This window comes from Heterodontus francisci, chromosome 7, assembly GCF_036365525.1.
Source record: "Heterodontus francisci isolate sHetFra1 chromosome 7, sHetFra1.hap1, whole genome shotgun sequence".
NCBI lineage: Eukaryota > Metazoa > Chordata > Chondrichthyes > Heterodontiformes > Heterodontidae > Heterodontus > Heterodontus francisci.
Genome location: NC_090377.1, coordinates 51470137 through 51496423, shown reverse-complemented (window position 1 = coordinate 51496423; position 26287 = coordinate 51470137). Strand labels below are relative to the sequence as shown.

General features: G+C 42.7%; 1 protein-coding gene across 2 annotated transcripts in view; it reads right to left on the bottom strand.

Moving 5' to 3' along the window:
• Positions 1-26287, bottom strand: part of itgb5 (integrin, beta 5) — a 173004-nt gene that overhangs the window by 57660 nt on the left and 89057 nt on the right. For both annotated transcript variants that reach the window (XM_068035171.1, XM_068035170.1), the window contains one exon: positions 24692-25121. In XM_068035171.1, coding sequence (XP_067891272.1) covers positions 24692-25121 — 430 coding nt within the window. The remainder of the gene's footprint in view (positions 1-24691; positions 25122-26287) is intronic.

Genomic DNA, 26287 nt, shown 5'->3' with positions numbered 1-26287 from the left:
CGGAAACTACAAAATTTGATAAATATGTGAGTGAGTTGAACATGGCTGATGTAATCCAATGCAGACAAGTGTAATGCATTGCGCGAAGAGAGGAAAAATGGGCAACACATTTACTACATAAATAATGTTGAAATATCGAATGTTGAAATTGAAAGAGACTCAGAAGCTTGGTGAGTGCAAGGTTCAACATGTCCAGCCAAAGCAGAGCTGGAGTCAACAAAGACAACAAGAATGTTTTCATGCAGAGAGCATATCAACACTTGGAATGAATTTACAGACAGATGGAAGAAACAACTAGTGACAGCAATGGAGGAGCAGTTTGTTCTAGATAGATGAATTAAGTTGGTCTAAAGTATCTTGTGATCTTCGGGTAAAGGACTATGGAAACTGAAAGAAAAGAACTTTTCCCAATATTTGTGGTCTCACTTCTGTCCAGATAGACCTATAGTTCACCAAATACCTGGTAGTACACGACTCAACTACACAAGACCCTTCTCTGGAATTAATATAGATGCAAGAGCAGGAGAAATGGAAGGAAGTATTCACATTACATTGATGTTGAATTTTACATCTAGAGTGAACATTTATGTAAGGTAATTTAGCTGATCCTTTGCAGAGGTACTGAGTGGAAATGATCCACTAATGTGTACCTCCTAGTATCACATTCAAGGGTACAGACTGATGTCCAGGAACAGGAAGGAATATACTACACTTATGTCTTATTTTAGTTTCCTCAATTGTTTACTTACTAATCCTGGAGTGTCAATGCTTTCTATAATATTACATTTATAAAAGGTATTAATTTTCACACAAAATTTTTTATAATGTCTGCATTTACTCCTTTGTAAAACTGACAGACAGTATGCGACTAGCTAAGGAAGACATTTTTGTATCATTCCATTAACAAACAGTTGTTGGGCAAAGTGACAGAATCATATCTTTCTGGGAAAAAGTCAATATTTTGGGAATCTGCACAGCCATTTACTGGCTGTGCTATTAACCCACTGCAAGCTGAAAGGTAATGAATCTAGATGAAATAACTACCTAACCCTTTCCTCCAATGCTCCTTCTGTGGTCAATGAAAATGAAAATTTAGCTACGCAGTGTACATATTTAAAGGAATGCCAAAACCATGCCCTGAGGGTTACAGCACACAGTCACTGACTAGACAGAAGTCAACAACAGCCCCAAATCTCAGCAAGTCTAATCTATTTGACTATTGTTAAATGAACCTAATAGCACTGGGAAAGTAACCACAACAGAAATACATTTGCAGCAATGCAAGGCTGCAGAAGAGCCACATTAGAATTAAAACAGAATAGCATATGAGACCTTTTGGTATATAATTTTTTGTGTGTGTTTTTTTTATTCTTTCATGGGATGTGGGCGTCGCTGGCAAAGCCAGCATTTGTTGCCCGTCTCTAATTGCCCTTGAGAAGGTGGTGGTGAGCTACCTTCTTGAACCGTTGCAGTCTATCTGGTGTGGGTACACCCACAATGCTGTTAGGGAGGGTGTTCCAGGATCTTGATCCAGCGATAGTGACGGAACAGTGATATATTTCCAAGTCAGGATGGTGTGTGACTTGGAGGGGAACTGGCAGGTGGTGGTGTTCCCATGCGTCTGCTGTCCTTGTCCTTCTAGGTGGAAGAGGTCGTGGGTTTGGAAGGTGCTATCGAAGGAGACGTGGCAAGTTGCTGCAGTGCATCTTGTATATAGTACACACTGCTGCCACTGTGCATCGTGGTGGAGGCAGTGAATGTAGGAGTTGGTGGATGGGGTGCCAAGCAAGCAGGCTCCAGTTCAGTTTTTAGTCAATGGTGACTCCCAGGATGTTGATAGGCAAGGGACAGTTGTACTAAGGAACAATAGATTCTTCTGGTGAACTGGATAGCAACCCTTGATCACCTTTGGAACTGGAGTGCAAATATCAGCTCAGGCTTTGATGAAAGTCGCCTGCCATGCAATGAGTTTGGACGGTATCAACGGTTTAAAATGGAGGTCAATTCCTGCAACAAAAATTGGCCATAGCCTGGCACAAGTTGGCAATCTCACTAAAAATGCTATAAGGATGCTAAGATGCGAAGCAACTAAATTCTTGCTGATGGATGTGCCCTTCTATCATTGCTGTAAATGTATGTTGTTTAGAAGAATATATGGAGTTTTACTCTGTCTTTACAAGTCCAAATGAATGGGACCTGCCAAACAATGAAAAGACTTAAGGTGGACTGCTTGTCATAAAGATTTTTAAGGCTAATTTTCCAACTTTGCCATCTCAACAGGGGCAAAGAGGCTCACCCTGTGCACATCAGAAATTCAGGTGTACAATATGCATAATTTTCCAACCAGCATTTTAAATGTTTGAAAAACTGCACGGTGAACACCCAGATTTCCGAAATATGCCAGCTGTGGGCCAGGTTGGAGTGCAAAAGTTGGAACATAAGTCTTCTGGGTCTTCATGCATTTGTAACATGGGAGGACTTGATTCTGACATTGGATAACTGTTCAAGTTTCCTAGCACAATCATCTTTCACTAAAGTGAGTGCAAAAGTTCAGTTAAAATACAATTTACAAAACAATCTTCCTTTTTACATTTTCTATCAGCTGCATACAATCTTATCTTAGTTACATTAATGCAATGTGGAACTCCTACTACATGTCATATCCTAACCTAACGGATACCAAAAAGTGACAGGACTTCTCATAAAGTACACCTCCTGTTGGAACAATTATGCAAGCTTCTTTGGAGCAATTGTAGACACATTCCCAATTCAAATTCTTCTATTCATTGTCCTAGCACCCCAATTGGAATACAAATTGGAACATAAAGGAATAGTAAATAAATTTTAAAAAATACAAGAGTTTGCTGGCACACACTGGTTTTGAACCTGTATTAGTCATTAAGTGTTTAAAAAAAAAATGTGGGAAGTATTGATTGGCAATCTTGACAATTTCTACAACTCTTACATCGTTATACATAGTGTGTACTCTGAAAGCTGCTCTAAGGCCCATCTGTTTATCATGACTTTCTCATGCTTGTCCTCAACATGAATTCATAACTGAACTTATTTTGGAGGCTGTAAGTTAAAGCTGGTTACTGGCAACTGGTTCCAATGAATTATCAAGTGTGTTCCTGACTGTTCACAACAGTGCAAAAAAGGTTTTTCCTTTTTTGTAAAAGGTGTCACAGAACTATTTTTTTTCTCTGTTTAAAACATTGTGCCTTTAAGACTCCATCTAAAAACAGTGTACCTTTAAGATAGAGAGAAGTTATTTTCAATTCTTTGAGAACAGCGCCGCAGCCTGCCTGTTCCCTAGGTAACAGCAGGAGGTGTGCCGTAATGTTTCAATTTGACTATGTGCAGGGACTGGCTGAAACTAGTCTGAACTAGAACCCAACGAAGCGTGAATTACTGAAAAGAAGCTGTCTATATCTCAGCAGAGAAAATCTACATTGAGCTCAGACTGTGTTTGCCTAAGAAGGAAAAAACCCTGGAAAGAACATTTTTATTGCTGGAGGTAGTAAATTATGTATTACTTCAAAATTCTAAGAAGTCTCTGCTACAGAAGTAACTCTTTCTACTGCCTGTTTGTGTTTGCTGGAATCCTCAGTGAAGTTTCTGCCGAAGGACTACCAGTTTGAAAATCCAAGTAGACCTACTGCTGTGCTCCTTGTTGAAAGAACGGTGTGCAACCTGCTGCAGCTGAAATACTTTGAATGCCTTTTTATTAAAGACTGTCTCGTCGAATTCGCCTGGAGACTTTGAGTGGCATCTGTTTATTCTACTCTGGGACACCTCATCAACCAGGAACGTAACCCACCAGGACAAACAACCCAGCTACTTATTTTATTCCTGAGAAACCCTATTAAAACAAAAACAGTTAACCTATAGTTTTTGAATGTATGTGTGTGTGCATGGGGGGGGGGGGGGGGGGGGGCGGGGGTAGGTTAAATAAGAAGTTATAAAGTCTTTAGTCATAAATTTTTCTAAATAGTGTTTAAGACTTAATTTTTAATAAATAGTTAATTTGTTGTGGTTTAAAAATTTCCTATATGGTGTTTTTCTTGGATGTGAAGTAGGTTATCAGTGAATTTTTTGCTGAGTTGTAGTCATTTTGCTCAGGTGTAAGTGTCTCAAAGATATCTTCTAATTCTTCACCTCAATGGTGTAGAACAAAGAACAAAGAAAATTACAGCACAGGAACAGGCCCTTCGGCCCTCCAAGCCTGCGCCGATCCAGATCCTCTAAACCTGTCGCCGTCGTCTGTGATTGCGAGACCTGCCATTGCGCCTTCGAAACTTTGCAGGGACTTTTGCTAACGTGGGTATATGGACGACAGCTCTGAATGCACATCAAAAGGTGGTAGGTTGGGCATAGACAGCACCATACTAATGAGCAATGCAGTGATAAAGGATCCAGGATCGAGTTCCTTTCAGAGGAAACTGCAGTGACCTGAGATTATATATTTTTTTGATAGGTTGGTTATTTTGGAGAGATCACTGCACAAGCTTCTCGTGTGTCACTCTAACCGTCTTCAAGTTAAAATGCTGTCTGTGAAAGTAGATGAAAACCTTGCAAAATTTTCACACCTGAAAGTAATGTTTCCGGGTTTTATTTCATCCTTTTTCTATTTACCATGTTGTCACTGTGATGCCCTTGGGACTTGAGTGACTATGTTACAAAATGAACTATTTATGCTTAAATTTATCGTTTACATTTTTAGAAACAAACCACTGAAACATGCTATGACTCTCATTTACTAAGATGAGGAGGGATGTAGTGTTGTAGTGTTTTGAAATTGCAATTGCATTGTGTACTCTAGAGGCTGTGGAACACACATGCTAGCAAAGCAAAACTAAAAAATGCAGGATAAAAGGAGAAGTCTTTATGTTCAGCTGCTGCAGTCTTTGTCTCTGAGGGCTGGATTTTATGCAACCCTCGACGTCGAGATATGGGGCGGGGGCGGGCCTGAAGATCACACTGGATGAGGCCCGACATGGACTTCGACGCTGGCAGATCCCGGCCCGATCCTCCTGGCAGCGGCAAAACACTGTGGCGGCCCCCCGCCACTCGGCGACGGAACCTGGATTTCAATATGCAGATTGCCGCTTACCATGCATTACTACGCATGCCGCTGCGATTCAGCCAGCAGGTCATGAACTTCATCTGGATGTGCTACACTCCCGTGCCTTCAATTCCACATCCATGAAAAGCCGGTGGCACTGAGGCATCAGTCCCCGGAGCCTGTTAATTTGGGCGGGGGACTGCAATGAGAGGGATCTTAACTCTGCATTCATGAAAGGAGGTGGGTGGCGGACTGTAATGAGAGGGGTCTTAACTCTGCATTCATGAAGGGAGGTACCCTACGCCCTTCTTCCGTAAAGGGGGCCACTGTCAGCCTGTTAACGTTGGGGGGTGGGGGGGGGGGGGGGGGGAAAAGAGGGCTGACCCTGCATTCGGCCAACGATGTTTGGGGGAGTAAAAACAAGAAATGCTGGAACCACTCAGCAGGTCTGGCAGCATCTGTGGAAAAAGAAGCAGAGTTAACGTTTCGGGTCACTGACCTGATACGTTGTCTCTGCTTCTCTTTCCACAGATGCTGCCAGACCTGCTGAGTGGATCCAGCATTTCTTGTTTTTATTTCAGATTTCCAGCATCCGCAGTATTTTGCTTTTATTTTGATGTTTGGGGGAGGGTGAGAACAATGGCGTCCATGACTCCTGTGTGTGGGGTGGGATCCACAAATGGTAACAGGCTTAAGGCCATGTTGCCAGCAATCCAGGCAAGGTCAATAATATGACTGTGGTCATGCTGCCCCACTCTTATTCAGAGCTAAGACAGGCAATGTCATGCCATACCAGGTGATGCTGGAAAGCAGCTGAAACACCAATTTATATCACTTTCTGCCCTGATAGGTGCCAGTGACCTACTGAAGGAACTGAATTCACCTCCAGAATACAGATGGGGCTGGTCGACGCTGTCTTTCTTGATCCAAGTACCGTGAGGAGCCATATCCGCCCTGCATGACATACCTGCAGATGGCGAAGCGCTAGTCTCAGAGGCGACTGTGATTGTCCAGAGCGGCGGTGACACATCTCTGTGCACTGCTGAAAGATGACCTGCTGCCGATGGGCTTTGCTTGGCATCCTACGCCTGTGGCCCTCAAAGTGACCACAGTTCTTAACTTCTACGCCTCCGCAACATTCCAGGGACCCACCAACGACCTGTGTGGGGTTTCACAGTCAACAGTACACCGCTGTATCAGGGAGGTCACTGATGCCTTGTCGTGGAGGGCCGGTGACCATGCTCGCTTCTGGACGGACCCGGAGAGTCAGGACCAGAGGGCTCTCAGATTTGGGGCCATTGCGGGATTCCCACCGATGCAAGGGGTCATTGACTACACACATGACCATAAAGGCTCCAGCTGGACAACCAGCAGCATACTTCAATAGAAAGGGCTTCTATCCCTCAACTTGCAGCTAGTATATAACCACAGGAAGCGCTTCATGCAAGTGTATGCCCACTTTCCAGGAAGCTGCCATGACTCATTCATCCTGCACCATTCCCAGGTGCCACTGCTCTTCACTGCACCAGCTGAGATCCAGGGACGGATTCTTGGGGACAATGGCTATCCCTTGCAGACATGGCTTCTGACATCGGTGAGAAACCCCACCTGCAACCCAGAGGAGAGATACAACGCCTGCAACGGCTCGACACGATCTACCATCAGGCAGACCATCGGCATGCTGAAGATGCGCTTCCGCTGCCTGGATAGCTCAGGTGGGGCCCTACAGTACAAACCAGAAAGGGTTCCTGCAACTCGCCAGTTTCTCTGACACCATGCAAGCCTCCCTGAGTTGTTAGAATCATATTACGATTGCACTCAGAGCCCGATTTAAATATGTCAATGAAGTGTCCCATCTCGAAGAAGGGACACTTACACAGCATGATATCTGCCACTGTAAAAATGGTGGCAGGCACGTAAGCATCAGGTTGGGATCACCTTTTTTTAGGTTTAGACCACCCTGACCTGCTCCCACCCATCATGGGGGAGGTTATCATTGAGGACGTATGTTTCAGTATTAGTCGTGCAATTTTTAGGATGTACTAAATAAAGGTTAAGCACTTACCCATAGGGAAGGAAAGTCTGAGGACCAGTTGCAAATGAGCTCAGAGCTGATCCTAAGTGGAAAATTTTTAGTCGCATGGCAGCTGCACATCCAAAATGCTGTCCAAACCAAAAACATAAGGCGATTAAATGTAGCAGGCTGTGTCTGTCCCATGGGTTGCATAGGAAAGGCAATCTGTGATTTATTACACGTTCACTAGCCTACTATTGCTTAAATAGCTGCTCTGAGTCACTGATATTATTCAGTTATCGTGAGAGCAACTAAGCAGAGTCTCCTGGTAACCATATGAAGGAGCAATATTACACAGTCATCCATTGGGTATCAACTGTAAAAAAAATTCTTAACTGGGAAAAGTGAGCATCGGTTGCAGTACAGGACAGCTGATGCAAAGTCCTGGCAAAAAAGGTTAAACTTTAAAATTGAAACAGGGGTTAGTAGTCCTTTGTACCATACTTCATATTCCAACGATTGTAAAGAATTGAATATTTTGTCAGCTGTTTTCAATCATTAAACCTTGCATTGACAGTGGGAGGCCAGTGAACAACCTTTGAGTACAATGCACGGAGTCCTGTCTTAACTTCATAGCAATTTGAACCAGAAGTTACAATATAGCTCCAGCTTATACTCTTTTGAATACAAAGCCAATACTGCATCCTGAAAGCAGTACAATGTGGCATTAATATATTTTATCTCCACTCGTTTTATTTTTTTTCTGTCTTTTTGTATCTCTATTTCTGTCTTTGTTCTTTCTTTCTCTTCAGATGTGACAGCTGCTATTGTTTGTCTAGCTTTACTTCCCTCTTCACTGAGAGAAAGCAGAACATTATGGAGACAAGGCCATCCTACTATTCTTAGCGATGTTGAAAGTTCCTATTTAAAACTATTGCTCCCAAAATATTGAAGTGTGCTGAGTCCTGGTATTTGTAGATGAATTACCAAACAATCACAACACACCATATCTAGCAAGATACAGGCTAAAAGTTATACTGCTCTTGCCTGCATGTATGTAATTTTACTAAGAGGCATAAATTTCAAGAATTATTGCCACAGTTGGTTTCTATTTGCTTTTATAAATAACATTATATAAAAAGTTCCTTACCATTTCACCCTGTTACACCAGAAATCAACTTGCACAATAATGAAACCTTAACTGCTCATCAGCAAATTTATGGGCTCTTCCTCATGCAACAAAAACATGTGTTTCTATTACCAGAGGGTTCCAAGCTTAAGCAGTTCTGACTGGCACTTAGCTCTTAACCACACATGTAACCTGCTGGATTGAAAGATATCACCCAAAATGAAAGAAATACATTGAAATGAAAAATTCCTAGCTATTTAGATTATTTAGAAGTACCATAACCAATAGGTACAAATTCTGTTCATAGGGTGATTTTCCCCAAGCTGCAAATTTCCCCTTTCAGTCCTAACTCCATGCAGTAGCATGATTCATCATTTCCTATGTAGCTGTTAGAGTGCAAGAAACTTAACTCTACACTTGAATGCATATCATTTCTGAGAAACAAAAATAAAATTCCTCCACAAAAATTCTTCATCTCTACAACATTGCCCATTTCTGCCCCACCTCAATCCCACCACTGTTGAAAGTTTCATCTGCACATTTGTCACTCCTAGACTCGATGGGCTGGATCTTCCTGGCCTAGTGGAGATGGGCTGGGTGGAGGTGAGCAGGGAAATAGGAGAAAGCTGTGTTGGGATGGCTCCCTGATGTCAACTCCGGGGGACTTTCTTGGGGCAGACTGGAAACTGGGTCGGCTGCCCGATTCATAGAACCAATTAATGCAATTAAGGCCCTAATTCGGGGCCATTTTGCGATGGCGATGGTATTTTACCGCTGTTGCAGCAGCTCCCCCACCATATGTGGAGGTGACCAGCTCAATCGAGGAGGCATCCTGACGGCAGGCCAAGTGGCTATCAGAGCCAGACCCTCCTTGCCCCAAATGACGAAACCCACAGATGAAAGATCACAGGCCCGTTAGTCATTAGTCCTGCAGAGAGGTTTCCCTCCAGGCTGATGGCCCACTGGTTTCGGGTCTCTTTATTTGAGAACTTCTATGCAGGCAACCAAAGGCCCCTCCATTTTGAGGTGCCCTCGGGCCTCTCCGGGTGGGGCTGCCAGCCTGACATCACTGTGGGCAACTCTGATAATACCTGCAGTCTCAGGACCTGCTTGCCCTCCTTAAAAGGAGGGCAAGCGTGGAAGCGACCAATTAGCCGGCCGCCTCCCAGAAAGTTGCATTGGCGGGTGTAATGCTGACACAGGCGGGCTCAGGATCCCCATTTGGGCCCGACATCGGGGTCCCAATGCCTGCTGGAAAATCCAGCCCGATGAGACCCATTCTGATATTTGGGTAACCGATTGGCTGGTTGGCTGCCAGTATTGGCGATGAAGGCTTATGTGAATTTGAGGCCTTGGCCTCATCTAAATTTGGTACATGTGCTGCCGGCATCCTGATACAATTAGTTGGACTGAGGCCAAAAAATTGAGCATGGCTGCCCGTAGCAAGATCAGTTGCACAGTTGCAGAGGTTGGGACCGGGTGGGGAGTTGCAGTGCAGGGGTTGTTGCAGTCATGCAGGATGGGGGGCCCCGGGCAGCAAAGGCCCTGATTATTTTTGTGGGCCACCGTGGAGCACTTCCACTCTTCCAGGTCACACAAAAATAATTTGATGCATTCTCTGGCAGGCCTCTCCAGTTCCCCATCACCCTGCATGGCTCAGGCTCTGACCATTTCAGACTAAAAATGGCTGTCAGGATCTTACTTATGTCGTAAGACTCCAATTTTTATATTAAAAGGGGCATATTGCCTGAAACTGCCAGGAGATTTAGGCAGCCAGCAGTAGGTCTCTTTCAAAATGAAACTGGCTGCATTGCTAGTGTTAATGAGGTGATAAGACTACAGACTCCATTTTGAGGCCATTATTGCCCTGTTAACACCAGATGAAGACAGTGAACGTCAACCCCGAGTTCTCCAACTTCCTGCTTGCCAGTCCTTTATCTTCCACCCCATATAAACTCCAAAATTTCACACTTTATTCCAAGATCATTCTGGAGGACAAAAGAATGCCTCAAATTCCTCTATTCCACCACCAACCGCCTTTTCAGATCTCCCTCTCCTACATTCTAACAACAAATGCATATTCATGGCCTTCTTGATCTCTAAAATCTCATCTACTCAGCCAAAGATGTCTCCTCTGCTTCTTAACACTTCGTAGAAATTAATGTCAGATAGGATAGGGGCGTTTGGACATTTTGGCCTTCAATCTTCTGATCTTTTCCTTGGGTTACTTTCCACTGCCTTAATTATTCCCATATTCTTTGTTTCTTTAATGTCTTTGCTTACTTTACTGCTTCTTTACACTCTCTGAACAAAAGATCATCTCCAATCACCTGTCCAGCTCCTGTTTTTATGCTATGCAGTTTACAGGACTTCCTACCAATACTTTCGCTCATCTGTTCTTTTATTTTTCCTCTCCATCTATTAAAATGCTTGTTATTGTTCACTTTTCAGTTCTGATAAAGAGCTGTATGTCCAAAATACTTAACCTATTGATTCTTTTCACAAGTGCTGACTAACTGGAGTGCTTCTACCATTATCTGATTTTGTTTCAGATTTCCAGCATTTTCAGGTTATTGCTATTATTTCACAGAATCACAGAATTGTTATAGCACAAAAGGAGGCTATTTGGCCTGTTGTGTCTGCACCTGATCTCTGAAAGAGCAATTTACCTAGTGTCACTCCTCAGCTTTCTCCCCATAGCCCTGCACATTATTCCTTTTCAGATAACAAGCCAGTTCCCTCTTGAATGCCTCGATTGAACCTGCTTCCACCACACTCTCAGGTAGTGCATTCCAGACCCTAACCACTCGCTGCATGAAAACGTTTTTCCTCATGTCGCTATTGCTTCTTCTGCCAATTACCTTAAATCTGTGCCCTCTTGTTCTCCACCAATGGGAACAGTTTCTCTCTATCTACTCTGTCTAGACACCTCAATGTTTTGAATACCTCTATCAAATCTTCTCTCAACCTTCTCATCTCCAAAGAAAACAGTTCCAACTTCTCCAATCTATCCACGAAACTAAAGTTTCTCATCCTTGGAACCATTCTCATGAACCTTTTCTACACTCTCTCCAATGCCTTCACATCTTTCCTAAAGTGCGGAGCTCTGAACTGGGCACAATTCTCCAGCTGAGGCCCAACCACTGTTCTATATAAGTTTAACATAACTTCCTTGCTTTTGTACTCTATGCGCCTATTATTGAAGCTGAAGATGCTGTATGCTTTATTAACCACTCTCTCAACCTGTCCTGCCACCTTCAATAATTTATGCACTTATACACCCTGGTCCCTCTGCTCCTGCACCCCCTTTAGAATTCCATCCTTTATTTTATATTGTCTCTCCACGTTCTTCTTATCAAAATGAATCACTTCACACTTCTCAGTATTAAATTTTATCTGCCACTTGTCTGCCCATTCCACCAACCTGTCTATGTCCTTTTGAAGTTCTACACTATCCTCCCCACGGTTCACAATGTTTCCAAGTTTCCTATCATCCGCATATCATGTCCTGTACACCAAGGTCTAGGTCATTAATATATATCAGGAACAGCAAGGGTCCGAACACCGACCCTTGGGGAACTCCACTACAAACCTCCCTCCAGTCCGAAAAATGTTATTAACCACTACTCTGTTTCCTGTCACTCAGCCAATGTCATATCCATGTTGCTACTGTTCCTTTTATTTCATGAGCTCTAACTTTGCTCACAAATCTGTTGTGTGACACTTTATCAAATGTTTTTTGGAGGTAATAATATTAAGAAGTTTCAAACCAAGATGAGCATAAAATGTCTTCCTGGCGGTAATGAGTTCTGGAATAAACATCCAGCAAAAGCAGCTCAGACTGTGTTCACTGATTCCTTAAAAAGGGAGACAACTATATAGTTAAGAGTAAAACAGAATGCTATAAGGATAACTATAGAGTTAAGTGGTTAAATGATCAGTGCCACACAACGGTTCTGGTGCTGCTGGAAGCAACTGGTTAGAGTTCAGGAACATAGGTTGTAATTTTAGATGGTGTTACGACCGAGGTGGGAGGAGTGTACTGTCTTTTGTAATCCCACTTCTCCACAGGTCACAACATATATTTTTAAAATGTTTACCCAGTTACCGATTTGGTCGATCATATATTCTACTCTTTATCTCAGAATAAAATACACCAACCAGGTTTCTTTTATAAACAAAATTATCAGTTTATTATCAAACAATACTTATCCATAAACAAAGCAAAGCATTAACACACAGATTGAAATATGAAAGTTCTCTTTTTAAATTCCCCACACACACTCAAAAAAGTACAGAAATTCTCTCTGCAGAGGTCTGTTACAAAAAAAAAAAGAATCCTTTGGCCAAATACTTGCTAATTCTTGAAGAAAAAATGAGAAGATATGGAAGGAAGTCAGTTATCCTTATTGGTCAGGTGTCCGGGTATACGGAGACAAGTCACTGGGATCTTTTCTAAAGCAGTTCTTTTCAGGTGGCGTTGAGAATTAATTGGGCAGGTTTTTCCAGCTTCTCAGGAAAGATGCAGCACCATGGATTTTAGCTCTTCCACACTGGAACTTTGCAGGGTTTCTTCAAAGAGGTAGAGAAAGAGGTGAGCTAGGTGTTTTTCCCTTGGCAAGTTGATCTCCAACTGAACTGAAAAGAATATCTTCCCCAAGCAGAAAGTCAACCTCCTGACATCCATAAACCTAGACATTTGGCTTCTCTGTAAACATCTTCCCCAGGTCACCAAGGTTTCTGTTGCTTATTGAGCTTAAAGAATATGATTACCAGCACAGGTTGTTTTCAAACAACGTATCAAGTGCCTCTTCAGTAAACTTGGTAAAAGAAAACACATCTATGGAATTTTTCAGTTTTAACACAAGTCCTCAAAAAGTTTTTTTAAAATGGAAGCACTTACGTAACAATGGATATCTGAAGAGTTTCAGTCAACTCAGTTTGGGGCTGCGGAGCAGACTCACAGAACCTAATTTTCATGTGTTTAACTGTATTTCGTCAACTCTCTCAAGACATTAAGCATGTTGGGTAAGTCCATGATAGCACAAAATATGCAAGGTCTATAGAAGAGTTAAGCTAATGCACTGAATGTCTTCTTCTTCTTCCATATTTAATGCTGTTCTGAGGCTTTATTTTTGCTGCACAATGTATGGGAGTACATATAGGCTGAGAATATAAGCCAAATAAGCTGGGCTATATTCAGCATGATATTGATGAAGAATTGCCGATAATTAATAAGAGCTATTGTTTTCTTTTTCTAGGAGCTATCTGCCTCTAGGTCAGATCATTGATTGGCCAGGAACAGTTTGCTTTGACAAGCTCCTATTTTCAAATTTGGAGAAAAGATCACTTTACAGCAGATTATTTAGTACAGCCTAATATTTTCCTTTAAAATAATTAGTTGAAGTACAATATTATCAGGACAGGAAGATTTTCAGTCTTCTGCCAATATGATTCCGCATCTTGTATCTATGAGGTGTGTGAGGTCCTCCCCTCACCATGTCAGGCTGAAATTGGAGCATCAATGTGTGGGGAAATCATGGTCACAAACCCTTGCCCCAATAATCCCTGGTTTAATGTGCAAGACTATTAACAACTGGCCGTGCATTTCTTGAATTCTAATTTCAAACAGTCGAATTGAGAAATATGCAAAAGTCAATGTCCAAGCATATTTGAAAGAAAAGCACTGTGCATATTGAACGTTTAAAGTCTTTCCCTCCTCAGAGAGTTAATTATCCTGATAACAAAAGACATAGTTATAAAAAGAATCAGTAAACATGGTTCTGAAGAATGAACAATACAGCTGCATTTATCAGTAGTTGTATTTTAATAGTTTGAATGAATTAGATTTTTGCTGGTGGCGATGTAGGAGACAGAGCACAAAATTACTTCTTTCATCCTCAACAGACCCCATGTAACCCTGTTTCCTGTTACGATCAGTTCAATCTAGAGGTTAACTTGTAGATGCTTAGGGTAGGCTTTGTTGCCATGTAAATCGAAAAGAAAGATACAACTTCAGGCTCAATTTTGGGGAATAAAGCAGCACAACCATATCTGACCAACACACAACACCAACCTTAATATCCAACAAATATGAGTTCGGGTCTAAGTGCACCCAATTATTATTAACCTCACTACATGCCATCTTGTTAATTGAAGGCATCGCCAGATTGAAATGCAGTAGCCTCCCATGCCTTTGTAATTGTGTAATTCGGCATTTTACAATATACAGAACTAAACAGCCATTTATATATAAGAAAATATGTACTATCTACAAATGAAACCTCAGTCTTGATATTGCATGAGTGATGGCTATTCTATTTTGGTTACAAAGGTGAATCAGAGAACACAGAACAATACTTGCTTTCACTCACTTGCTGATGGTTTTCTAATTTAATTAAAACAGAAAAGAATAGTCACTATGTTCACAAATGGATTCTTAATAAAATTAAAATGCAACTTTGACTTAAACTATGAAGTTTTAGTAAATGAATGATCATAAATTGATGTGGTAAATAGATTTTACCTCTCACTCTTCTGAATGACAGATCAACAGAAAAGTATAACTATTTATATGTATAATATAAATGTACAGGGCTTTGTTCCTCATACTTTTTGAAAATGCTCAAGTAAATTACATTTTACTGTTTCAGAATGTGTCTTTTTTCTCTAACAGGATCTACCTATAGTCTAGCTTGGCATCAGAGCTAGCTAGAATTCAGCAGGCCCCAACTGGCAAGCTACATTGTGATGCCTTGGTAAATTTGAATGAGGCCTGATATCAAATCCTAGTTGGGTCTCAGGCTGGTAGGACTGTGCACAAAGTAATAGCTCCGACTTGCTGCATGTTTGGGGTACAACTCCACTTCCTCAGCCACATTATCTATACGTGTGCATTGTTCACAAGTGCAAAAAAAGCGAAGGGCCTCTGCAATATATAGATGGTAATAAAGTAAATTACAAAATTATATGGGATGCCTCACTGGTTTGTATGTGCACCTGTAGCTAGATTTATCAAAAACAGACTGCTAACAAAACTGCAGAGGTCAATTCCTGGAAACTGGCCCTGAGGGACTGGCTGCAGCGCTGGAAAAAGTTCAATAACCTCACGCAGGCGGTCAAGGTCAGTGAATGCATCTGCAAAGGACATCGCCTACCAACAGTCGACCAACATCTCACGCTGCTCAATGCACCACCGCCCCCCCATTACTCCCCCATCAGCAAGCATGACTCATGTCTAACATTCGGATACTCCATCTCACCCTCACACACATGCTAATGCTAGCAGCCTCACACCCACCTCTCACAGCTTCCACATACTTCCAGTTACCCACCTATGGCAGGCACATCACCCAAAAACATTGGAACTCATTTTCTGATATCCTTCCCTCTCTCTTGCAGGACAGGTGGCCCATAACCACAGGTAGTACCAGGGCACCTGCTTGACAATAACCTGCTCAGTGACGCTTAGTTTGGGTTCCGCCAGGGCCACTCAGCTCCTGACCTCAATACAGCCTTGGTTCAAACATGGACAAAAGAGCTGAACTCAAGAGGTGAGGTGAGAGTGACTGCCCTTGACATCAAGGCAGTATTTGACTGAGTATGGCATCAAGGAGCCTGAGCAAAACTGGTCAATGGGAATCAGGGGGAAAATTCTCCGCTGGTTGGAGTCAAACCTAGCGCAAAGGAAGATGGTTGTGGTTGTTGGAGGTCAATCATCTGAGCTCCAGTACATCACTGCTGGAGTTCCTCAGGGTAGTGTCCTAGGCCCAACCATCTTCAGCTGCTTCATCAATGACCTTCCTTCAATCATAAGATCAGAAGTGGGGATGTTCGCTGATGGTTACACAATGTTCAGCACCATTCACGACTCCTCAGATACTGAAGCAGTCTGTGTAGAAATGCAACAAGACCTGGACAATATCCACACTTGGGCTGATAAGTGGCACGTAACATTCGCGCCACACAAATGCCAGGCAATGACCATCTCCAACAAGAGAGAATCTAACCATGTCCCCTTGCCATTCAATGGCATTACAATCGCTGAATCCCCCACAAGTAAATATCGTGGCTACAAGAGCAGGTCAGAGGCTAGGAATCATGCAGTAACTCACCTCCTGACTCCCCAAAGCCTGTCCACCATCTACAGGGCACAAGTCAGGAGTGTGATGGAATACTCTCCACTTGGGTGCAACTCCAACTACACTCAAGAAGCTCGACACCATCCAGGACAAAGCAGCCCGCTTGATCGGCATCCCATTCACAAACATTCACTCCATCCACCACCGACGCACAGTGGCAGCAGTGTGTACCATTTACAAGATGCACTGCAGCAACGCACCAAGGATCCTTAGATAGCACCTTCCAAACCCGCGACCTCTATCAACTAGAAGGACAAGGGCAGCAAATGCATGGGAACACCACCACCTGCAAGTTCCCCTCCAAGTCGCACACCATCCTGACTTGGAACTATATTGCTGTTCCTTCACTGTCACTGGGTCAAAATCCTGGAACTCCCTTCCTAATAGCACTGTGGGTGTACCTACCCCACATGGACTGCAGCGGTTCAAGAAGGCAGCTCACCACCACCTTCTCAAGGGCAATTAGAGATGGGCAATAAATGCTGGCCTGGCCAGCGACACCCACATCCCATGAATGAATAAAAAAAAAATTACCTTTTCTAATCCCATTTTCCAGTACTTGGTCCATAGCCTTGTGTGCTATGGTGTTTCAAGTGCTCATCTAAATACTTCTTAAATGTTGTGATGGTTCCTGCCTCTACCACCTCTTCAGGCAGTGCGCTCCAGATTCCAACCACCCTCTGGGCGAAATTTCTTTTCCTCAAATCCCCTTTAAATCTCCTGCCCCTTACCTTAAATCTATGCCCCCTGGTTACTGACCCCTCCACTATGAGAAAATGTTTCTTCCTATCTAATCTATCGATGCCCCTCATAATTTTGTAAACCTTAATCATGTCCCCCTCAGCCTTCTCTGCTCCAAGGAAAACAACCCTAGCCTTTTCAGTCTCTCTTCACAGCTGAAACACTCCAGCCCAGGCAACATCCTGGTGAATCTCCTCTGCACCCTCTCCAGTGTAATCACATCCTTCTTATAGTGTGGTGCCTAGAACTGTACACAGTACTCCAGCTGTGACCTAACTAGCATTTTATATAGCTCCATCATAACCTCCCTGCTCTTATATTCTATGCCTCGACTAATAAAGGCAAGTATCCCATCTGCCTTCCTAACCACCTTATCTACCTGTGCTGCTGCCTTCAGTGATCTATGGACAAGTACACCAAGGTCCCTCTGACCTTCTGTACTTCCTAGGATCCTATCATCCATTGTATATTCCCTTGCCTTGTTAGTCCTCCCAAAATGCATCACCTCACACTTCTAAGGATTAAATTCCATTTGCCACTGTTCTGCCCATCGTCCTGTAATCTAAGGCTTTCCTCTTCACTATTTACGATACCACCAATTTTCGTGTCATCCACGAACTTACTGATCATACCTCCCATATTCACGTCTAAATCATTAACGTACACTCCAAACAGCAAGGGTCCCAACACCGATCCCTGCGGTACACCACTCGTCAAGGGCTTCCACTCGCAGAAACAACCCTCGACCATCACCCTCTGCCTCCTGCCATTAAACCAATTTTGGATCCAATTTGCCAAATTGCCCTGGATCCCATGGGCTCTTACCTTCTTAACCAATCTCCCATGCGGGACCTTATCAAAAGCCTTACTGAAGTCCATGTAGACTACATCAACTGCTTTACCCATATCTACACATCTACTCACCTCCTCGAAACATTCAATCAAGTTAGTTAGACACTTGCAACCATCAACTCAGATACTGAAACTGCGTGAACTTTAGAAGGTAGTATAGTGTTGGGATCAGCATGTGGTTAGTCACTAGGCATAAGTGTGCTGCAGCGCTGTCAATGCATTAACAGGTGGCAGAGGAGAGTCATTAGCCAGGTTTAGAGTGGGTATCGCCTGTCACCCAGAAGCCAGCTTCGGGTTCTTCATGGTGGGCCAAATGTGGCAGGTACACCTGACTGGCACAGGATGAAGGCGTCATGACGATTACCATTCACCAAGAGGATCTTGTGGGCATGGTCGCATTCTAACTGGACATTAATATCCCTTGCAGTTATGGAACATATCCCCATTAACATGTGGGGCCCGCTGAGCCATGTGTGTGCAGCTGATTATACACTGCACCACTGGGAATCCCGCCAGTCTGGCAAAACCACATGCACTCCCCTGCTTTGTCTCTCTGATCAATGGGAAGCTGATGAAGTTCCCTCTCTTTCTACACAAGACCACTGTCACCTCCCAGATGCAGCGATGCACAGCCAACTGCAAGATGTTGCTAATGTTGCCTGCTCCCCCCAGAATGATCCACTGGCAGAGAAATTGAGGGTGACAGTGATGTTTATGGCCATTGGCAGTGCTGCCCTTGCCCTGCTGTGAGGCTGCAGGTCAGGTTGTAGGAGGTGGCAAGATTCAGTGACCACTTCCTTGGTGAATTGCAGATGCTTCCGACATTGCTCCTGACTGAGATGCAGATAGGAGAAGTGCTCCTGAAAGACCCATGGTAGATAGGGCCTTCTATTGAGGGTCCTTCTTCCTCTGTGTACTACTTCCCTCTCTGCTGTCTGTGCTCCCTCTGCAAATCATGCTGCAGCCCAACAGGGACTGCAATTGTAGCCTCCATTACTGAAGCAGACTTTCTCCTTACAGGCTAACCAAATCCGCTGACCTCTTTGTTGAGATTTAGCATCACTCCCTTGAAAATTTAAAACTTTAGCAAAACTTCTCCAATAATAAAGCATAGTACTTCCACTAACTCTGCACCAGCAAAAGTAAGTCAAAAATACCTCTCCTGCAAGTTTGATGGTTATCTTTTTAAATAACGCTGGTGGTGGGAATCCCTCGTGCAGCTGAACAAATAGAACCATCGAACCATAGAAAAGTTATGGCACAGAAGGAGGCCATTCAGCCCATAGTGTCTGTACCAGCTGAAAAAACTAGCCGCTCAATCTAATCCCACCTTCCAGCAACTTGCACGGTACAGCACTTCAGGTGCATGTGCAGGTATCTTTTAAATGAGTTGAGGGTTTCTGCCTCCACTGCCTATCCGGGCAGTCAATTCCAAACACCCACTGCCCTCAGGGTGAAAAAGTTTTTCCTCATGTCCCCTCTAATCCTTCTACCCATCACTTTAAATCAGTGCCCCTTGTTAACTGGCCTCTCCACTAGGGGAACCAGGTCTTCCTGTCTACCCTATCTAGGGCCACTGAGCAGTCCGTGGCACAAGTGGCCAGAAGTGTTCCGCCCAAATTTTTTTTGAGTTCACGCCTTCCGTAGCATCACCATAGAGTCATAGGGTCATTTATGGCACAGAAGGAGCAATTTGGCCCATCGTGTCCATGCCAGCTCCCCGCAGAGCAATCCAGCCAGTCCCACTGCCCTGCTCAATTCCCGCAGCCCTGCAAGTTTGTTTCCTTCGAGTCTCCATCCAATTTCCTTTTGAAATCATTGATTGTCTCCGCTTCCACCACCCTCATGGGCAGCAAGTTCCAGGTCATTATCACTCACATTCCCCCTTCCCAAAACCTTCAATCTGTGTCCCCTAGTCCTTGTACCATGGCCAGATGAGAAGTGGGTAACAGTCGCGCCTCTTGTCCTTCCTCTTATCTGATCCCAGAGGGTATAGTCCTTTTTAAACAGTGGTAGTGCTTACCACCTCTGTGAGTGCTTCACCTTTTACCTTTAATGTGATGGTGAAAGAACCAATTGAACAGGTTTTCTTGAGTTTAAACAAGGAACAGGAAAGTTTATTATACTTAACAACCTGAACCCCATTTAAAAATAATAAAAAATACACTACACATTCATGCTCACATTCACACGAGAATCACATACACAAACAGATTACAGAGTGGAAAGTAGGTTTTTCAGTTGGATTAAAGTCTAGAGTAAATAAAAGTTAAATATACAGTTGGATGATTTGGTGGTCTTCCGGCTGGGGTTGTATTCTTGAAGCCTTTGCCTGGTCAAAGTGCACTTTGTGGCTAGCCCGCTTGGCTCAGGGATTTCCTAGAGGCAGTCTTGTAGGTGGCTCTCTTCCCATGGTCTCTGTAGCAATCTGTAGGCTTGAAGGGTCCATAATCACAGACGGTTTTCAAACTTGATGTTTTCTGGGGAGAGAGAGAGGCGTACAGCCTTCTTTGCTGCTGCCGTCTCAGTTACTGCCTGTCTCTTTTTTGTTTAACAAAACTCCCAGTTTTACACAGCCTGGAAGATGGTCACATGATTCTCACAATCCCCTTTGTTTTCAATGAGGTCCAAAGTCCAAAACCCAGAGTTGTATCTCCAATTCGATCTCTTGGTATTTCAGATGCAAATTGTGGTGGCCATCTTGGTTGTCAATTTTTTTAAAAAGTTAACTGTAGGACTTTTTCCATTAAAAGTTTAATGTAAGTTTCCAACCGATGAATTAATATTTCTCATATGGCATATAGAGTTTTCCCGATACGAGGCTCCAGTTACATCTTTCCCTGCCTGCTTATCTGAATTATAATGATGGCTAGTTCTTCTCAGACGAAGATTCAGCTCAATGGGTGCTGGCACGCTCACTGGTGGCTCAACAGTCCAATTCTAGATCTGCAGGCATTTGAGCATTTCAGGCACAGGAATTCTTGAGCTGTGGGAGCCCAGGCAGAAGCAGCTTCCTTCCTTTTTTGACCTTTCTCTCCCACAGCTTTGTGTCTTAAGGACTCAAAGCTGCACGTTGCAGTCCTGATTTTTGAGCACCAGTTGTTCCTGTCAGCAGCTTCATGCTCCCATGACCATTGTTTAATGTCAACCAAGGAGATATAATTCTTCAACTGGTCCTTGAAACGTTTTCGCGGATTCCGCTTCCTGAGGCACAGTTCTCCATACAGCACTGCTTTTGACATTCTGGTGTCCTCCATGTGTGACACATGCCATGTCCAGCGCAGCTGCCGTTGTAGGAGAATGCTTCTCAATGCTGGGTAAATTGGCTCTTCCAAGGACTTCAATGTTTGTAATGTAGTCCAGCCGTTTGATATTCACGATGGAGTGCAAACAGCACTGATAGAAATTACAAGTAGCTTAATTTATTTACTGTATAGGACCCACACAAGAGCCGTACAAGAGGGTAGTGATAACAACAACTCTGTACACCTGGATTTTCATGGAAGGCTAAATTATAATAAGCAGAATGTAATAGTAGTAGACACACAACTCTTATCTCAAAAATGCAGTTCTCTGCACCTTTGACATCAAATGTGTTTTCTCATTTGATCTGGTCACTAGATGATTTACTGTACAGACACAGAGCTTGAATATGGGGGGAAGAAAAACAATGTTCTGTTAACCCCAGTTTGAAGTATATCTTCTACTGATCAGGTGCAAGTATTATTTATGCAAACTTTAGGAAGGTACAAGGAATATAATTGCTTCATTATATAATGAAAGATATCAGGTGACGACTGGCTGCAAAGGGGAATCTTGATGACCAGCAGGGTATAGGTAGCTCAACTGGTTGAATATTTACTCCCATCTGCTAGGGCAGGAGCTTGAATCATGACAATACAGCCATTCAATTTCCACTGGGAGCATTTCATCAGTTTTCATAAACCCTCTTGATGGAAAGCCACGTGGCAGGGAACTAACCAACCAGAATCAGGGATTTCAAAGCTTTGGGGATTTAAGTCTGATGCTGCAGAAAGCATGGAGGCTGCCAGCTGTAGAAGTAGCCCTGTATGGTTGAAGCAATGCTAATAGTACATCCCATGGAAATTGGTTGGCATCATATGCAACCCAAGAGTAAATAGTACTGTCTGCTGACAGAAAAGTGAAATCTATTAGGGGAGAACAGAAACGCATTTGACAATCCCACTATTACATGGTTTATCACTGTTTTATTTTACATCCAGTTCCAAGATGGTGACCTAGAAAATAAGCAATTCAGGCAGTCAAAAAACTCAAAAGTGGCACTCTTGGTGTGACTCACAGGAAATTTATGCAGAAGTTAGATAGGTTACTGTAGAGTGCCTGCAATACATTAACGGAGATTAACATAGTCACTGGCAGAGGCACACAATTTAGGGAAAGAAAAAAATCTGGCAAACTAAATCTCCATCAAACTTGTTATATTATTATTTCAATTCTTTTCCTTAACGCTTGAACCCCAAACTCACACAAAGAAGCTACATTTCTGAGCTTGTACTCCCGGTGAAAAGCTGCAGCAATATGAATCACAAATTTAGATGCATGCTGCACATTATCTTTGGACTATTTAATTTAAATGGACAGAATATCGTGAAAATTGCACATTTAATTTTTCAGTGTGTACTTCTGGCAGGAAAGGCTCCCTGCTGACAGCATAAACTATTCCTAAAGTTTTATTTTTGAAATTGGACTTGGACATTCAATTTACTGGATATCATCTGATCAGTTTATCTATAACCTACCTTTATCAACTTAAAATCAAATAATTCTGAAATTGGCTGAGCTCCTCTTACCTTGCCTGTCCTAGCAAGGTCAATAAATTGTTTCCTGGACTGTCTGATTGTGAGCTGCCAAGTTGATACTGACTGTCCAGCCCAACATTTTCCTTCCTCCATCCTGGGTAGCTGTCCTTGGAGCCTAGAGATGCCTCAATGTCAATATTCGTTCTTCTCTTCCTCTGAAGCATCAAGGGATGTGTTTCTACATTAAAGGCCTAAGATAAATACAAGTTGTTGTTGATTGTGCTATATATCTATATTCATCTGCTTCTCTGTTACAACAACAACTTCTACTTGTATAGTGCCTTTAATGTAGTAAAACCTCCCTAGACACTTCACAGAAACATTATAAAACAAAATCTGACAAGGAGCCACATAAGGAGCTATTAGGGCAGGTGAGAAAAAGCTTGCTCAAAGAGGTAGGTTTTAAGGAGCGTCTTCAAAGAGGAAAGAGAAGAGAGGTGGCGAGGTGTAGGGAAGAAATTTCAGAGCTTAGGGCCTTGGCAACTGAAGGCTCAGCTGCCAATGATGGAATGGTTAAAATCTGAGATGCTCAAGAGGCCAGGATTCGAGGAGTACAGATACCTTGGAGGGTTATAGTGCAAGAGATTACAGATAAAGGAGGGGTGAGGCCATGGAGAGATGAGAATTTTAAAATTGAGGCACTACATAACTGGGAACCATTTAGGTCAGTGAGCACAGGAGTGATGGGTAAATGGGACTTGGTGTGTGTTAGGACATGGGTAGTAGAGTTTTGGATGACCTCAGGTTTACGGAGGATAGAGCGCGGGAGACTGGCCAGAAGTGTATTCTAACAGTCAACTCTACAGGTAACAAAGGCATGGATGAAGGTTTTAGTATCAAATGAACGAAGGCAGTGGCAGAGTCAGGCGATGTTATGGAAGTGGAAATAGGCGGTCTTTATGACCAGATATGTGGTCGGAAGTTTATCTCCAGGTCAAATATGACACCAAGATTATGAACAGTCTGGTTCAGCCTCAGACATTTCCCAGAGAAAGGGATGGAGTCAGTGGTCAGAATTCCTCTTCATTCGACAACAGTAGTAGAGATGTCAGTTCTGAATTTCCTCAGGGACCCCCTTCCCATACCTTACAAAGCAAATATCGTCAAACCTGGGACCTCTAAAGCATGCACTCTAACTGATCCCAAAAACTCAAGGGGGGATGCGAGGAGGTGGGTTTGGGCTGGCAGTGGATAGCTATGCTGAAGGCTGAGATCATGGCACATAGATTGATTTTTGGGGCTCCACAAAGAGAAATGCAGAGTGGGCTTCCAATCAGTACATATCATTCATATGCCATGTAAATTACCACAGAAAATGAGAAACAAGACAACAAATACAGTTCTCTTATAAAAAAAAAGTATCTCAAAGCTTAATCTTTTATCATCATGTACTTTGAACCTTCACAGAAAACAAAACTGTCATTCGGTAGGGCCTTGGTAATAGAGCTGATAGTAAAAACAAAGGCATACAGTGGTTGAATCAGAAACGCTGGCTGTGTGCTCAAATGAAACTAAAAAATGCCATGTTGGGATCAGCTCGACCTTTCACCTGTGGCTGAAATCTGCTTTTCACATTTAGCTTCCTGCCAAAGGAACCCTGATGATTTATACCAAAGGAATGGATCTGGACTGAAACCTGAACTGCCCTAAAATCGGAAATCAAGCCTACTGAGGTTTCATGGTGACCTTTCTTGTTCTAAATATATATTATCTATGCAGAGGTGCATTATGGAATTTACACTCCTACCAAATGGTGTCAGATTAATCCTTTGTCCCTGCCACTCAGAAAACTCCCATGGATACTGAGTTTTTTCACCCAAAACAAACATTTTTTCCTGAAGGGCAAAGGGTTAAAGCAATATACAAATCAAGCCATACTGTAATTAAACATGTAGAATTTGAACTTACCTGAACAGAGTATGCCCTTGTGCCTAGCACATGAGAAGTCATCACATTCACAGAATGTCCCATAAATCCTTCCAAACTCACTCTCATAGCAGACACACTGGTTGCAGCTGCACTCCCCTCTGCCACTGCAGATCGGCTTTCCCTCTGCTTCACGGCAGAACGTCTGGAATACATTATTTGTTTCTCCATCCTGGCATTCACAATTGGCTCCCAGAAAGCCTGGATCACACTTACAGATCCCACACTCATAGGTTCCATTACCATTGCACTTGGAGCTGTTGGTTTGCATCTCACTTGTACAGTCACAGTTACAAATATAACCAACTGTTATACTCAGTGAATCTTTGAAGCCAACTGGCTTAATGGTGAAGATATTTCTGGTCTGGGTCTCTGGGCAGCTCCTGGCTTCTACAGTGACATCAAAAGACACCTGAACAGAAATAACATTACTCAAGACAGCAATATTATACAAAAGGTCAAAGGCACGATAAACTTAGCATCTTTGCATAATTACCTCCCTAACTTTTAAAGCAATGTTCTTGGACAGTGCATCTTGAAAAGTACATGCTTCAGTGAATGATAAAGTTATATAGTCCTAAATTGCTTGTGGCAGATTATTTGCATACAGTCCAGAAAGCTGTACACATCTTTGCAATATACCTCAACAATATCTGTTTCTTTTTACTCTTCCCAGACAGAATTGTTTTGCTTCAAACGCTATAGGGAGATTTGAACTTTATCCACCACCATTGATTTTTAATTCAAAAAAAGGGATGAGATTTCCACCAGGTGGGTGGGCAGTCAAAATATATGTCTTCTAGCCAACTGGATCCTGCTGAATATAATTTTTACTGAGGCGTCCGAACGAGAATCTAAGCCATTCACACAAAGTCGCACCGTCTTTCGATAAATATGCAGGTCATGAAGGGATGATTTTTTTGGGCCCTGACTGCAATTTTAACTCCAGCCTGAGAGAGGAAGGCTCCAAAGAATTAAAGTTATATATAAATTAAAATTATAGTAGTGGCTGAAGCTAACGAATACAGCAATTACCATTCGTGTTGAACTTCTTGAACAGCTGAACTTCCAACATTATTGTCTTTTTACATTTCAGGGTACATTAGGCCAGCACTTCTGCCCTTGTATTGAATTGATAGTTCTGTCCGATCCTTTATTCCTATACATATAACACATTTACTCATTCTCAATGAAGGGCAGGCAGCATTACTTTTGCTAAGTTTATAGGCTCTGGACTTTCACAGATTTTTCCAATCTGTACTTTTCTATGGCCACTGTATAACACATTTTAAATTTGGGAAACTGAATACTGGCATTATTTTAATCTAAATCTTCTTCATTTGGATACTAACAAAGAAAAATATACTATACCACAAACACTGCCATTAGCATCATTGCACTAAATTCATTCTGACATTAATGCAGAATTTGCAGCCAACTATGAAAGAACTTTGATTTCCAATAATACAACAAGCTGAGGCTGCATGCTCCAGTTATTCAATGCCTCCATTGTTATTACTGAATAGCCATAGGAGGAATTAACAAAGGTCAGAAGTGCTGTTATTTACCACCTACTTT